The sequence below is a fragment of the Neodiprion pinetum genome, chromosome 4 (genome assembly GCF_021155775.2).
Source record: "Neodiprion pinetum isolate iyNeoPine1 chromosome 4, iyNeoPine1.2, whole genome shotgun sequence".
Lineage (NCBI taxonomy): Eukaryota > Metazoa > Arthropoda > Insecta > Hymenoptera > Diprionidae > Neodiprion > Neodiprion pinetum.
In genome coordinates, this window is record NC_060235.2 from 4,177,176 (window position 1) to 4,191,643 (window position 14,468).

General features: G+C 40.0%; 4 protein-coding genes across 5 annotated transcripts; all 4 read right to left on the reverse strand.

Moving 5' to 3' along the window:
* Nucleotides 1–921: 921 nt before the first annotated feature.
* Nucleotides 922–4,215, reverse strand: LOC124216582 (protein draper-like). The gene is made up of 5 exons (XM_046621233.2): nucleotides 4,090–4,215; nucleotides 1,987–3,081; nucleotides 1,564–1,727; nucleotides 1,254–1,412; nucleotides 922–1,134 (listed from the first exon to the last, which is right to left on the reverse strand). Exons 1-5 carry the CDS (start codon nucleotides 4,197–4,199, stop codon nucleotides 1,055–1,057), a joined length of 1,608 nt encoding a protein of 535 aa, XP_046477189.1. The 5' UTR covers nucleotides 4,200–4,215; the 3' UTR covers nucleotides 922–1,054.
* Nucleotides 4,216–5,159: 944 nt separating this feature from the next.
* Nucleotides 5,160–7,603, reverse strand: LOC124216591 (multiple epidermal growth factor-like domains protein 10). The gene is made up of 6 exons (XM_046621253.2): nucleotides 7,171–7,603; nucleotides 6,985–7,084; nucleotides 6,354–6,874; nucleotides 5,937–6,121; nucleotides 5,628–5,789; nucleotides 5,160–5,513 (listed from the first exon to the last, which is right to left on the reverse strand). The coding sequence occupies exons 1-6, from the start codon at nucleotides 7,290–7,292 to the stop codon at nucleotides 5,479–5,481; spliced, it is 1,125 nt and encodes a 374-aa protein (XP_046477209.1). The 5' UTR covers nucleotides 7,293–7,603; the 3' UTR covers nucleotides 5,160–5,478.
* A 135-nt stretch (nucleotides 7,604–7,738) lies between these two features.
* LOC124216590 (uncharacterized) lies at nucleotides 7,739–10,118 on the reverse strand. Its single transcript, XM_046621251.2, has 6 exons — nucleotides 9,868–10,118; nucleotides 9,669–9,768; nucleotides 9,084–9,574; nucleotides 8,732–8,892; nucleotides 8,407–8,568; nucleotides 7,739–8,244 (listed from the first exon to the last, which is right to left on the reverse strand). Exons 1-6 carry the CDS (start codon nucleotides 9,966–9,968, stop codon nucleotides 8,117–8,119), a joined length of 1,143 nt encoding a protein of 380 aa, XP_046477207.1. The 5' UTR covers nucleotides 9,969–10,118; the 3' UTR covers nucleotides 7,739–8,116.
* Nucleotides 10,119–11,201: 1,083 nt separating this feature from the next.
* Nucleotides 11,202–14,282, reverse strand: LOC124216595 (uncharacterized). 2 transcript variants are annotated; one of them, XM_069135209.1, is made up of 5 exons: nucleotides 13,827–14,282; nucleotides 13,387–13,668; nucleotides 13,106–13,236; nucleotides 12,722–12,880; nucleotides 11,202–11,377 (listed from the first exon to the last, which is right to left on the reverse strand). In XM_069135209.1, the coding sequence occupies exons 1-5, from the start codon at nucleotides 13,922–13,924 to the stop codon at nucleotides 11,361–11,363; spliced, it is 687 nt and encodes a 228-aa protein (XP_068991310.1). In that variant the 5' UTR covers nucleotides 13,925–14,282; the 3' UTR covers nucleotides 11,202–11,360. The 2 variants fall into 2 exon arrangements, with proteins under 2 accessions (XP_068991310.1, XP_046477215.1); XM_046621259.2 differs by lacking the exon at nucleotides 11,202–11,377 and adding an exon at nucleotides 12,101–12,554 and having other exon boundaries at nucleotides 13,827–14,154.
* Between the last annotated feature and the right edge of the window lie 186 nt (nucleotides 14,283–14,468).

A 14,468-nucleotide genomic window follows, 5' to 3' on the forward strand; every position in this document is an offset into this window, starting at 1 on the left:
AGCTGCTCTTCCGATGGTCGTTGTCACGAGCTTTCGGAGTGAGGTACTCGTGTCGGTAAGGCAGAGAGGTGACCGACGCACGGTGCTCGAGGAGAATTGAGCTTTCGTGTTGCATTTTCGTTGGAAGTTATGCGTACCGGAATTGTAAAACGAAATTGTTCGTTCGGCATTCGATGGTGATGAGAAATTAGTGGCGACGAGGGGAAATTGAATTCGTAACTCGTCATATCTCTGCGGTAGAAGATCTTTCTTTAAAAGCCTTATGGAATTCAAAGTGAGCTTTTTTCATTTTCTGGGACATAAACTCGAGATTGTACTTATTGTACTTGTACTTGACTTTTTAATTTTAACTAGAACAGCACCATCGTTTCAAAGTACTCGACAGTTGGATTGATGTTGCGAGCATAGAAATGTTCACTTTTTGGCTGAAGGTAGCTTTCGATGCGATTAGGATTGTAATCCGCTGTAACTTCTTGCAATTAAATACAGAGCTACGATCGTTTACCATATTGTCGATTGAAGAGAGATAGAGATGGTTTTACTAAAATTGTTACGCTGCATGGAGAACTTTTGGTAATTTGAGAGCGAAACAATTAATTGTTCGGTATTTATCACCATCGTACGGGAATCAGACACGCTGATTATGGATTACGGATTGGAATGATTTTGTCTACCGCGTCCGATCCGTTTGGTGGTTGTCGTGAGACTGGAAGACCGGCAATTAACACCGTTCCGTTGAATGTTTGGCTCTCTGATAGAGGGCGTGAAAATCATCCCTACTCGCGCCAAGTTGACAAATATAACGAGCAGCTTTGGCGCACCTTCACGGGAGGATCGGATTTGAATGTTGTAGGTACTGACGAAAGATGATTCACAAGGTCAATAAATTTATTAACGATATTGTTATCCGTATGCATATATTATCACCAATTTTTAGCAGAAAAAAACATTGATATTTAACATGCGCGATTGTTTGTAGAATATTAAGATGTTTTAATTACTAATTATATTTAAACCAAATTTTCGACAATTTGATGCGATTGCATCACAGAGATCATTGAAAGATTGAGCAGAATCTTCGTTTCAACGGCTCGTACAAATGAACTTCCCCAGCGTCATCGTACACAGGCATAGCTAGATGTACATTAATTCAGTGAGTAAGCAGGTATGGATTGAACAAAACAATAGTTCTCACGAAAATTAGAACCGTCTAAGAAAATTAGTAAATTTGATATGCAAGCTTTGGGACTTACCTTCATTGAATCCTCCGTTTCTTCGCCTCCTGTGTACGAAAGTAACAAAGCCGAAGATCGCCGCGAACAATATAATTGGTATTAATATCAATACTGTTATGGTTGTTGATTTTTGTGACCAATCGGTATCGCTAGGTCTCATTTCATTGCACGCAGAAGCTGAAATTAGTAGAAAATCAGTGATTCACAATGGCGATCTGTAAATTTAGACTTGGTATTGTTTCAGAATATAACAAGACAAACAGGAAATGTACGACCCGAATTTATGGGTTCTCGCATTCAAATATTCAAACGAATCGTTCTCACTCACCAATCGGAACAAAATAGTAAGTCATGTTTGCGGTAGATCGGGTGAAGTTAGCGATGCTTCTGATCGTGAGTTCGTTGAAGCATTTTTCGTGACACCGTGGAAGCTCTGTGTCAACTTGAAAATTCGTCGTTTCATCGTCGGTGCCATTGGATTCCGAAATTTCTCTGAAAATGATGCAAAAACGTGACGAATCTTTATTATATTTTGATGCCTCGCGGAGGAATTGTGGTCTTATGATATGTCTGATTGTGAATATCTTGGGATCCGTTTTTTCTTTCAGAATCAGGTTACGCACAAATTTAACGCCGTACTTTGTGCTCTGATCGATTGCATCGGCTTCTACCTTTCGAAAGTTATCTGAATTATTATTATTATTATTATTATTATTGTTATCGTTATTGTTATTGTTGTTATTGTACCCACCTTATCGAGTTTTCGGAGTCGTGAGGAGTGTATAGCGCTATAACGCACATGATTGGCTCCTCGCACGATTCTCCTGTCCAGCCACGAGAGCAGTTATGTGCGCAGGTTCCTTTATTACTTTTGGGATTTACGAATTCAATATGGCGACGGCAAATCTCAGGGCCAACGTCATGGTTACTCTTCGACTTGCGCTTGACGCAGGTTCCATTATCACTTTTGGGATTTACAAATCCACTATGGCAACGGCAAATCTCAGGGCCAACGCACATACCGTTGTCACATCTTGTACAGCGACGAACGCACGTTGTCGAATTCTCAAAGGGTTTGTCGTACCCCAAATGACAAGTACAGATATCTGGACCGGTACATGATGAATATTTGCACTCTTCTTTGCAGATTGGATAAGTGCATTGACCATCTTTCGTTTTATTGTAGCCGTTTAAGCATTTGCAGGTATTAGGACCAACGCATTCGCCAAACCCACACCCCTCGTTACAAATCGGATCGAAACACTGACCATCTTTCGTCTTATTGTAGCCGTTGAAGCATTTGCAGGTATCAAGACCAACGCATTCGCCAAACCTACACTCCCTACTGCAATACTGACCGTATACAAATTTGAAGTAGTAGTGCGAATCCCAGTAGCAGACATTCGGACTGACGCAAAGTTTTCCATTGCAGATTGGCGCATTACATATCGGTTCGCAAGTTTGTTGGTTCGAACTCAACCTGTAACCTTTGTCACAGGTACAGAGTTGCGACTTGGTGCATTTCCCATACAGGCAGGGTCTGCACTTTGGACGGCAGATGAAGCTATTGGTTTGGGACTTGACGTATCCGTCGTTACACTTGCATTCGGTGGGACCATCGCACTTTCCGTTAATACAGTTAATTTCTGAACAGGGTAGTATACAATTGTTGTAGATGCTGTCTATCGTAAAGTTCAGACTGCAACTTACGACTTCCGAACGTTTCGTCAAACTTCTCGTCTTCGGATCGCCTCTGTAGCCGTTATGAATAAATGTTTCCTCACCGCCACGCCATATTTTCTCTGGATACGGCACACGCCGGGAAAGGTTATAAAATCCTTTCATACTGAGGAATGAAATGTACGAAAGAAATTATTGAAAATATGTTTTAGCTAAGTTGTTAAGATGAGAGTTCTCGGTGTTTACTGCAAGTACCTACCGATTCTTAATTTTTTAAGTACATTTCACCTCTTACAATTAATCACGAAGTTGCCCTACCCAGTGCTTGACTTTGCCGTAGAAAAATACAGTGGAAATTTCACGGTGATCCTTTTGCAACTATTAGCTACATGAACTTTTTTCGAATAAAAATGTAAAGGAAGCTCGGAAAGCCTGCTGCGAACGGTATCTCATCTCTTCCACTTCCGGTTGAGAACAGCAAACAATACGGACGTCGCGTTCAATTGCCATGACTGATGAGTAATGTACTGACCAATATGAAGTGTATGGAAATTTCAAACTCTGCACGATGCGTCATGGCATCGTAGCCATTCACATATTCCACGTCATTGCCTGTGACAAAATTTTTTCGAGATATACGGAGACTAACTCGCGTTTTGAGAAAGATACATCCATTTGCTAGTTTTCAAAATCAGTTCGTATTGCATTAGAACTCTGTGCTGATTAGATCTAAGTAGATCTCATTCGTTTTACGTACATCTTACAAAATCATACTTCGGACCAAACAGTATCCATTCGATTTTATTCAAAGTCCTGCTTAAGGAATGCCGTACTTCAACCGGTAGGATACGAGTACAGTGATTCGCAAGGGAAGGGCTCGCTTCCTCACGGTAATAACTGTTTTTATTTTTAAAGTTTCTTCAAACCGTTGACAGCTACGTATTTTAACAAAATTCGCACATAACATAACTGTACATAATTATTTATGAACGATTTTCACTATTCCATTGCATGTAGCAAAATCTAATAAAATTCATATCCAACATTTAAAATCTACGTAGATATAAAATATGTTTTGCCGAGTAATTATGTTTCAATAGTGTTGTGACCGCGGGAAATTAGTTCTCAGTATTTGATGGGTGCTCTGCCGCTAATTTATCAGAATGCAACTTACCTTTCTTTCTTTGAACGTGACGGAGGGTGGAAGCTTTGCGGATTATTTGAATTTGCTGTAGAGAACGCTGCAAACACCGCTATGACCCAGATAATAACTATGTCCGTCATTTCTACCTATCTTCACCGCGATCTTAAACGAAATGACAAGTCAATGGGTAAGGCGTTACTTTATATCCTTTTTCGTCGCTTATCGCCCTCTGTGGTAACATAAAAACGATATAAATCCAAGCTTCTCTGCAGCTGATGAATAGCTAACAGATATATAAATGTTTATGCTTGAATTTCAAAATGCGGCTACCACTCAAACGGCACTAAATTAATATTTGTACTAAACAATCTATGGTGCCATATTTATTTTGGTCAACCCGAACAAACATGTTTGCCTTAGTTATTTGTACTTTGTATACTGGCAGAAAAAAATTCGGTTTGTCATGTTGGCAAATGTTTACAAGTTTTCAAATACCGCAATTCGTACGGCGACCAAGCCCATCCTATCTGACGCCAAGATAAGTTGATTACTCACTCGGTATTGCTCAATGCGATAAGACTTAAAGGAATACTAATCGTAAGAAATCTTTGGTCTCATACAAGTGAGAATTATAGCGGAATGAACTATATCGTTTTGCGCCCAACGGTCTTACAATTAGTACTGCGTTACACTGAAAGTGCGAATCCGGTCTGACCCGTTCCGATCGGAACGGATCGGATCGGATCGGATCGGGTCCGCAACAGCGTGCGTTGGTTTTTATATTTGATTTATTAGAAGGATTTTTCAGTAGCTGCTTGGCTGCAGGTTCGATGCAAATTTGTCAGATGTCCGAGGATTCGTTTAATCTTCACTCACTTTTTAGCAGCTTGCTGACGAAAAATTTTTAAAAGACTCAGAAAAAGTGGAAAAGCGTAGAGGTGTAATTAGTGTTGGTTAGTTATTTAGATCTAACACTGATTGGACGGGGAGAAATTGAAAGCCTAAATATAATTTAGAATTAGTTTAATTTACACAGACACAAACGAATAATTGGCTGAGCTCTGCAGCTTTTCTTTTTTCGCCGCGATACTTTCCTTAGAGCTGGACAGGAGTATCACGGGTAATATGCATCTACTTGACATTTTTTTTCTACTTTATTTTTGGCTACAAGTAATAAATAAGACGTGACAAAAGTAGCGCGCTCAGACCTATACTATTGGCAAGTTTTGCGCCGCAGGGATTCGGATACGGAGAATTAACAGTGAGGATGATGATGATGATGATGATGATGATGATTTGTTTAATTACAATTACACGATCTATCTTTTGGTAGCGATTTCGTATTTCATTGTTAAAGGTCAGTTCTCAAAAATTGACTTGCGGTTGAAGAGGCTTCGCTTTGATACCACGTATTTTGAGTTATCCGATGTCGTCATACACAGGCGATAGGCTGCCTACGGAAGAAAAAGAATTGAGTGGACTTGAACTGCATTTGAGATTTATCGCCCTCAAACCGATTGAAAAAACATATAATGCAGAAGGAAATTAGCTTGGTGGCGTTCACTTACGGTGGTACGGTGTGCATTTCACTTTCCATGTTTTGCGGACAGAAATTACGACGAAGTATAATATTGTCAAAGATGTGAATCCAAGCAATGTTCCCAGCAGTACGTTACTGAATTTGTTAGAAAAGTTGTTGCCGTGCCTTTTAATTGATTTGCACCGCACCTCTGAAAGCGTAAAAAATTACTGATTTACTTAGGAACCATCCGCAGATGGAGATTGCCGAAATCGTTGTTTGTCATTTGGCATAAAATTATTCAGTGAACGTGTCTTTCCGACCGAATGGTAACGTTTGTTGTTAGCAGTCAACTTACCGTTTGGAACTACGTAGAAAGTCACGGTCAAGTTATTATCCTGAAAAAATGCGTCACTTTCGTGGTAAAGTTGATTGGGGCATTTTTGACTGCAAGCAGGTAAGATCCGCAATTTCTCGAGTCCAGCAGACCAAGTTAACTCGCTTAAGGGTTTCTGACTCCTTCCGGTCAAATGTGCCTCAAACCTGACGGGACAAAAGTGATTTTTTCAAATCTCGAATGATTCGAAACACTACTTTGCATACCGTGAACTGTGAAACCACTTCCAGGAAACACGCGGCATTTACAGCGGTTCAAAGAATGACTGAGATTGTAATTTACATGCCGCAAGGCATGCTTTTGGTAATCATAGCGAACTCGAAGCGCACGTACGACAAAAAATCGCCTGCGACGTGAATTATTCGTAATTATACTCACTCTGGAGACTTGTCGGAAAGGGGAAACTTGGCGACTAAGCAATGACTCGGTGTCTCGCAGAAATCTCCTACCCAACCGAAGTGACATTTGCATTCATCGTATCCATAATCGCAAGGTTGTCTCTGCGTTAGTCCACGTTCAATTTCTTTACCATCGGACTGGGATTTGCAGGCTCTATATCCGTGAACGCAAGCTGATCTTTCTACGTGCACACATTCGATTCCATTATTACCAAAGTTATATTCGCAAGCGCAGACGTTTGGCTCTTGGCACCATCCGTTTGAGCAGCTGGTGGCGCAAACAGGTTCGCATACTCCTCTGTTAATATTGAGGCTGTACCCTTTCGAGCAGTAGCGGAGAAGCTTGTTGACCTCCAAGTTGTCGTACAAGTCTCTGTGTTCGCATATCGAATCACATTCACCCTGCGGCTGATCGCAGTCGCAAGTACGAAGGTCTTTATTTGATTTTCGCGAAGTTTCGCCACTGCATGATACGTTCTTCAGCCTAAATTCCGTATAAGTCTGTACAAAGGAGAAACGACGATATGCAACGGTGGTTTTGAGATTGAGGTCAAAAGTTATAGGAGCTAGTTTTACCGGTGTTCATTCTGGTCACAGAGTACTTTACTCACCTGGCGAATATAGCTCGTCCGAAAGGCGATGCAACCGAAGAAGATCCAACATGTTTCCTGATAGACTTCGTCATATGGGATTAAACGGACTTTTGTATTGCTGCGAAGGATATGCACTTGGAATCAGACATCGAATAGCTCGTGATTGTTTCATTTTTATTGAATCAATGGAACGGTGAACCTTACCTTATTTTTATGTAGCACGCCTCTGTACCATTCACTGTATGGGTACGTACCGAAGAGATTCCGATCCATGTTGTTGTCATCAGCACGGGCCAAAAAACAACTCGAACAGTCATGTCCCTCATTTCCTTGGAGTTCCAGTGGCAACATTCAAATTACGAATGACAACGATGAACGAATATGGTTGACGTTAATCTTCCACCAGAGTATCCCTTACCACTTGATTCGTTCAACCTCAACTTTTCCTCGTATTTTTTTTTTTTCTGCTGAGGTTCTTACGAGCAGGAAAAGTGGTTTGCGAGTGATAGCGCACAGGCGACATTACCAATTCGGAAAACTTCCGCATACATCATTTATAAGAGATGAGTAAATTGAAGTTTTATTACGCAAAAAAAATAATACAGTCTACATTGTTATGAAATATGTCTTCAGATTATCAGCTCGGAGAGATATTCGACGGAGTATTATTGATCCGACACGATTACCCCGATCTCTGCATTATCAGAATTATAGTTGGGCGGCACGTATCTTTTCTTTAACTGCCATTAAACACTTTAAGGGGTGAAACCAACCTTCAAAGTAAGGCATGTCAAGGGGCGATTTGGTAGTTTTTTTTTTTTTTTTTGACCAAATTACGGTTTTGATTTTTCGTTATGAGAAAACTTTTCCGATTGGATTGATTAAAAAATATTATATTCTTGTGGGTGAAACTGCCAAGTCACCCTTTGACATGCCTCACTTTGGACGGTGGTTTAACCGCCTTAAAATGTTTAATGGCAGATAAAAAATATACATGTCGCTTAGTTTTCAGTCTAGTATTACATATTACAAGTGAAATGAAATCGGAGAGATCGACCTGGGATACCTTCCTCGTAAGTCGATGAATCACAAGTTCCGTGAGTCGACACGATGATTTGGTCAAAAGCGATAGTCGGATTCTTCCGACAATTCATTCGTAGTTGGGACTAGTGTGTGTGTTAGATTTTGTAACTTCATTGGACAGGGAAAAGAAGAATTTTGGTTTCGGTGTCTCGAATTGCAACTTTCCAGTATCGTTGGTTTCTGGGACCGACGCATCTACGGATAAAGAGAACGAATTGAATGATGTGGATGTCATTTTTTAACGTATATGGTTGATACACTCCAAATATTCTCATATTTCTGAAATCTGGATCACTTGAGGCATGCTACAAGTCAACGCTTAATTCTGATGTATGAAATAAGTTCAGATGAAGTTACCCTTGATTTTGTATTTTCTTCTCCTCGTTTTACATGCGATGATGACCAAAATGGCGACGATAAAGTCAATCAATAACGCTCCTATCAATACTCCCAACACTTTGTTGCTGGTACTGTTTGAAAAGCTGAGCTCATCAGCTTCCGTCTCGTTACATTGCAAGTCTGCAGGAATCGTTGATAATAAATGATTAGTTTACACAATATCCGAAGTATCTTATTAGATGTGATTCATTATCCGTGAAGGGTTCCAAAGGATTACCGGAAAAAAAGACAGCGTTTGAAATTGAAAAATCCCGTACGCGATCATTCTTGTGACTTAACTCACCGATGGGAATCAAATGGTAAACGATATCCGTCAGAGATTGGGATGAATTGACAGCTTTTATACGGAGTTCTACAGGGCACGTTTGATCGCACGCTGGAAATTTCCACTCATCTTCAGAATCCTCATTCGTAGTCACGACACTATGTGGTGCTGAGATCACACTGGCAAGTGTCGAAATAATGGTTAGAAGATACTTTATCAAACATCTCGTAGTGAGAATGACGAACATTCTATTTAGTAGTAATCTAGGCACTTCTCGGCTGCTAATGTCTTGCAAATTCTAAAGTGACATCCTCTTGAAGTTTCGACCCACCAAAGACGGTCCAACATGAAATTATACAATCAGACTTACCTGGTTCCACTGGCAACCTCTTTTCCGTTGAATTCGGCGATTACACATAGAAGTGGTTCATCGCAGAAATCACCGTCCCATCCATAGTCGCATCTGCACTCAGTAGCAGATGTTTGTTCTCCGTGAACGCAGGCTATGGACACTGGCAAACATTCGGAACCGTTTTTCCAGTAGCCGTCAAAGCATGTGCAGTCCCTGTACGGGCGCTTGCACCATCCATTTGTACACTCATCGGTACACCGAGGAACGCATTTCTGATTCGATTCAACGTGCTTATGTCCCCACGGGCACATGATCCAAGTTCCAGATGCCGCTTTGTTGTCACTGCAGAGACCCTGACATTCCCCATGAGCGTTACCGCAGTCGCATATCAGCGAGTCTACGCAAACTGCCAAGCTGCAATTGTAACTGCTCAACTCTCGTTGAGATGTTTCATTCTTGGTTTCATCGTTGGGACAGGGTATCTCCTGAATCCTGAAGGTAGTGTAGAACTGAGAGAGAAAATTTAGTTAAAGGAAGTTTGAAACAAGCAGCAAACATGAATCTGGTCTGGATTTACGCTCAGAATTAAGAGCTGCTCTTCACCTCAGTGATGTAATTGGTTCGCAATCCCTCGCAAGTGAAGATAAACCAGCATCTTTCAGTGTACAACTCTTGATAGGGAACTTCGCGTAATTCCTCATAACTGTGGAGTAAATGTGAATGTAACAATGAATACGGCGACTCGATGCTTTTGGGTTCCGTTCGTCTGATCGAATAGAAGCAGGACTGTGACACACCTTACCTCACTGTCTCGTAGCACACGTTATCTTCTTGGAAGTCCGAATGCGCCAAGTATCCTATAAATGACAGAACCATCGTCCACCAAACGATTTTAGTTGTCATTCTGCTCGTTTTCACAGTTACTCTGTCTGCAGTCGACTGTATCGACGAGTGTAAACGGCAAACAGAATTTTCAAGTTCACGGTTTATGTCTTTTTAACGCTCCCACCAGCGACGGTTGAATGTCAGTTGGCGAATGTGACAACCGTATGAGCAAAACTACTCACCTTGAAACGTTGATACGTTTCGCGAATATCTCGCTCTTGTATTTTACATGCATAAATTCGAATTGTTCGACGAATATAAAGAGCTTTTAATCAAATTGTCACAATGTTAACATACATACGCATCCAATGCTTCACTAACTAAGTGATTGAACAATGGCCGCATATGGCCGTGTCGAAGCGACTTGAGTCGCTAGTTATTGTCAGCTGGTACAAATAGACGAACATTGTGTTCATTTAGTAGAAATATTTCTGGCATTGAATTACTCGTAGCCTAAACAATTTTTTTCAACCTTCCTTGTCTGATCGCAAATATCATATCGTCATCGTGAAATAAAAACATTCTTCGAAATCGAACAATTAGACCCCCAACCCGTAGATTTGATAATACGATTCTGTAGAATAATATGTCCCAAAAAGATAGACAGGAGGGTGATTTTTCTAAATCATAGATCGTCAAATTAACTGTTTTAAGTATTATTATTCATGAAAGAAAATTTTTTTTTTAAATCCTATTATGCAATCGCAACGCAATACAGTCTAGTATACTGAACATGTCTTAGGGTAGTTTTTATGTCGACTATATTTGATCTTTTTTTTTGACCAGCGACCGAATATCAAAAATACGGTTATTGCGATTTACGTAGGTTGAAATTATAGATTTAGACGTGTGCTGATAGTACTTGTAGAAATTAATCTACATTAGTAGTTGAATTTTATTATTCGCTAATCTGATTTTTGTTCATAAAATTCACAGTCAAGCATCAGATTCTGTGGTCTGAAGCACGGCTTCCTCAGCCACTAGATTATTCACAACGAGAGAGATTAACTGTCCATTTAACGAACTAATTTCAATCCGAACGATTTGGATAATCTACAATTTGAAAGTCGAAATGAAATTGTCTGATGCAGACGAAATATGAATACGTCTTGTTGTGATATGAATTTTTTTCTTTTTGTTGAAAGCTGAACAATTGAATTTCCGTTTTGAATTAACGTTGCATACCGACGTATGAAATACGTGAATAAATTTACCATTGATTTTGGTTCTTTTTCTGGCGAACAGCAGGAACAAGTCTCGCTTTCTCGAATCGTTTGTCAACTTACCGTTTTACGTGTTTTACGATTTTCCTCTTATTCGGCTGATACAGCTGACCCAGGTTATAACAATTAAAACAGGTTACAATTCTCACTTTCATTTTCGTATTCTTCGCAGCACGTCTCGTTCAATCTAAACGACTCGTATTCCTATGACAAAAAGTATAATTGAAAGGTTTGAGATCAATTCTTAGGACGAATCGAGTGGATAAAATCCGACGTTGCTATTTACGAAGCGTTTCTCATCTCATTCGCGTCATTCGTGCGCTTCCGAAAGAATACGAAAAACAACCAACATCTCTCAGAGTAAGTCTCTTTGTATGGAATGGAACGTTATGCGTCACGATTGCAAAAAATACACAAGCTCAAACAGTGATCTTTGTTGAATTGCCATTTTCGGATAATAAAGGGAATTTCTTCCTCTGTAGGCAATTGTCACAAAATATTTAGCTTGTGGTGTGTTGAGACTTATCTTTGCCACCATCACCGAGCGGACACGTGTTCAGAATATGGTTTCCGGATGACAATCAATGACATTACGAATTTTTCACAATTCATTCATTTCACAATTTCATAAAATCACTGGAAATAGTCGCTTTGACGGAACGATGTTCGCAACATTTCGCCCTGGATTCTGTCCAAAAAATGGCAAAGGAGGATCGAATTCTCTGTCGAATATTAAGAATCGAATTCCCGCAACGCGGTCGAAGTATTGCATAAATTATCGATCCCAAACACTGGCCAATAATTACAAAATTAGTGCGTCGTGTATATGTGCTTGTGGTTGTTTATATCGGTCATACAAAAAAGGCAGGCTTGAAATGACTCAAAAATTTTATATTTATAGTTTAACTATGTGAAAATTATAATGTGAATATCAATAATGTAGTATAAGTGACGTTTGACCATTACAATTACAAAAAAATAATACGACTAGTGTGGGTGTTAGACGAAATTGATCACCGATTTTAAATCGCAATTAAGTGATAAGTAAAGTAGGTTGCAAAGAGACATTTGCTTTTGTCGATAAAAGGTGAGAGAAAAATTCCATATCGAAGGAGTCGCTAATGCTTCAATAGTTGTAGATCAAATTTCCGTTTCTCGACTGACTACTTGTTTAGCTATATTTTTTTTATCGGTGATTGGCGTGGTCCAGATTTTCAGAACTGTTGAGCTAATCGGCACGCTTCATTTTCCATGTCAGAGATCGGAAAAAACATATCGTACGATTCCGTCGTCGGAAATAGAGATCACCTACGACTCCCAATGGCCATATAAAGTGCATTTTCCTCGTTGTATTCGTTGGTCGGAAATCGCGTCGGTGTATCTAAAAGAACTCGAGTGTCAGCGGGCGATTGGAATCAGGAGAGACAAAAATATGAATTTCATGATTACTCAAAGCGAGGAAAGTGAGTTATTCGCATAATCGTGCGATTTATAGTTCACAGTCGCGAATTGATGATAGCAATTTTATTGAACGGGCCACAATTTTACCTTTCTCGTCGACTTTTGTTCCTTTTTTTCTCCGGAGGATGCAAGCAGTGCTGATAATCCCGAACAGAAATGTTATGCCTGCCAAGATTACTGCTGCCATTATGTTAGTATGTTTCGCATAAAATGGCTCATCAGTTTCCGTAGCGTTGCACTGGGAATCTGAAAATGTTAAGTATGCAAAATGGATTCGTAAATAATTTACGATCTTACGTTAGAACTACATTTGAGATTACAAAAGACTGAAAATTGGTGCACCAATGGATCAGCGTGTTGATTGCAAGAATATATGAAGAGTATTCTTTTGTGTGTTTATTCAAGACGGATAAGCCGCTAGTTAATGTGTAATTCAAATTGTGACGCTTGTCGTACAACGACTTTGCTTACGAGCAGGAATCAAATGGTACGTTATATTTGCGAGAATCTGGGTAGAATGGACAACTTTTCCGCGTAGTTCGTCGAGACATTTCTGTCGGCAAGCAGGGAACTCTTGCCAGTTGGTTACGGAAGTATCGTTCCTGTTATAAAATAGAATGAAACGTCACATGAACCACATTTAGGAAAAAACGGCTCGTCGTACGGAAACTTTACTAGCTAGAACTTGAGCGTAGAAGAATCGCCGCTACTTGACACATCTTATCCTATCCGAAAATGGTAATGATACTGACCTGGTTCGTTTGGCAACCTCTTCTCCGTCGAGTTCGGCGATCACACACAGATCTGGCTCATCGCAGGGTTCGCCTTCCAAGCCACTGTCACATCTGCTCTTATTGACAGATCTTTGATTTTCGTGAACGTAGGCTGTTTTGTTTTTTCCAGATTCACGTTCACAGTCAAGAGCTGCTCTGACGTCAACGATGTAACCGGTACGCGATCCGTCGCAGATGAAGAACAACCAGCATTTCTTGGTGTAAGACTCTTGATAAGGGACTTTCCGTAATTCTAGACAGCTGCGAATGAATTACGTACGTACAAGTGGTGAACAAGGCAAATCGTTGAGTCAGATTGCTTTCCAATCGATGGAAACCAATTTCGTGTTTAACATTTTTTTTCAACCTTAAGAATAAGAAGATCGATAATCCTGCGTGCACTTCACAGTCGACTTTACCTCGTGTTCACGTGAGGCAGATTCGAGAAGCTTGAACGTACGGAAAACCCTACTGTAACCAGTACAATCGTGGTCCACCTGACAGTATTGGCGAGCATTGTAATCCTTTTTATACCCGAGCAGTTTCAAGTAATAATTGCCAGTACAGACTGGTTGTAGAAATTGAAGTCCGTGGTCAACGAGGCTCTATCCCTCCCACCATCATCGGCCGACGATGTTACGTCCCGCATGTTGACCACATCACGGTGTACCGGCCAGTGAATTTCTTAACATTTTTCAAGATAACTAAAAATATACATACTTGCAATGCAATATTTTCCTCAGACACAAATTCAATGAATTCAATTGAAATATTGAATTACAGCGAGAAAAATTATTCGTCAAATGAGCGTGTGAATTTTGTCATTTTTGATAAACAACGAACTTTTTATCCCTTCTTTTTCTCTTCTGTTCACAGCATAAATGGTGCAGATGAATACCGCGATTAATGGAATTCCTATCTCAGCACGATCAGTTTTTCACCGAAAAAGCCTTTGGAGTGCAATGATTGCACAGTGAGTTTAAATATGTAATAAATAAATGAAAAAAAAAAAAAAAAAAAAAAACACACTACTCACAACTAATTAAGATTTAGAGAGTAAG

Coding starts and splice junctions, on each gene's coding strand:
- LOC124216582 (XM_046621233.2), bottom strand. CDS start 4,199: ATGACGGACATAGTTATTATCTGGGTCATAGCGGTGTTTGCAGCGTTC. Junction 1,728..1,986: donor GACTCCGAAAACTCGATAAG/GTGGGTACAATA, acceptor CATCATTTTCAG/AGAAATTTCGGAATCCAATG. Junction 1,135..1,253: donor AAACGGAGGATTCAATGAAG/GTAAGTCCCAAA, acceptor ATGTACATCTAG/CTATGCCTGTGTACGATGAC.
- LOC124216591 (XM_046621253.2), bottom strand. CDS start 7,292: ATGAGGGACATGACTGTTCGAGTTGTTTTTTGGCCCGTGCTGATGACA. Junction 6,122..6,353: donor CTTTCCGACAAGTCTCCAGA/GTGAGTATAATT, acceptor TTGTCCCGTCAG/GTTTGAGGCACATTTGACCG. Junction 5,790..5,936: donor TTTCTACGTAGTTCCAAACG/GTAAGTTGACTG, acceptor TTACGCTTTCAG/AGGTGCGGTGCAAATCAATT.
- LOC124216590 (XM_046621251.2), bottom strand. CDS start 9,968: ATGACAACTAAAATCGTTTGGTGGACGATGGTTCTGTCATTTATAGGA. Junction 9,575..9,668: donor GAACCAATTACATCACTGAG/GTGAAGAGCAGC, acceptor TTTCTCTCTCAG/TTCTACACTACCTTCAGGAT. Junction 8,569..8,731: donor TTACCATTTGATTCCCATCG/GTGAGTTAAGTC, acceptor CGATTCCTGCAG/ACTTGCAATGTAACGAGACG.
- LOC124216595 (XM_046621259.2), bottom strand. CDS start 13,924: ATGCTCGCCAATACTGTCAGGTGGACCACGATTGTACTGGTTACAGTA. Junction 13,669..13,826: donor CTGCCTCACGTGAACACGAG/GTAAAGTCGACT, acceptor ATTCATTCGCAG/CTGTCTAGAATTACGGAAAG. Junction 12,881..13,105: donor GTACCATTTGATTCCTGCTC/GTAAGCAAAGTC, acceptor TAACATTTTCAG/ATTCCCAGTGCAACGCTACG.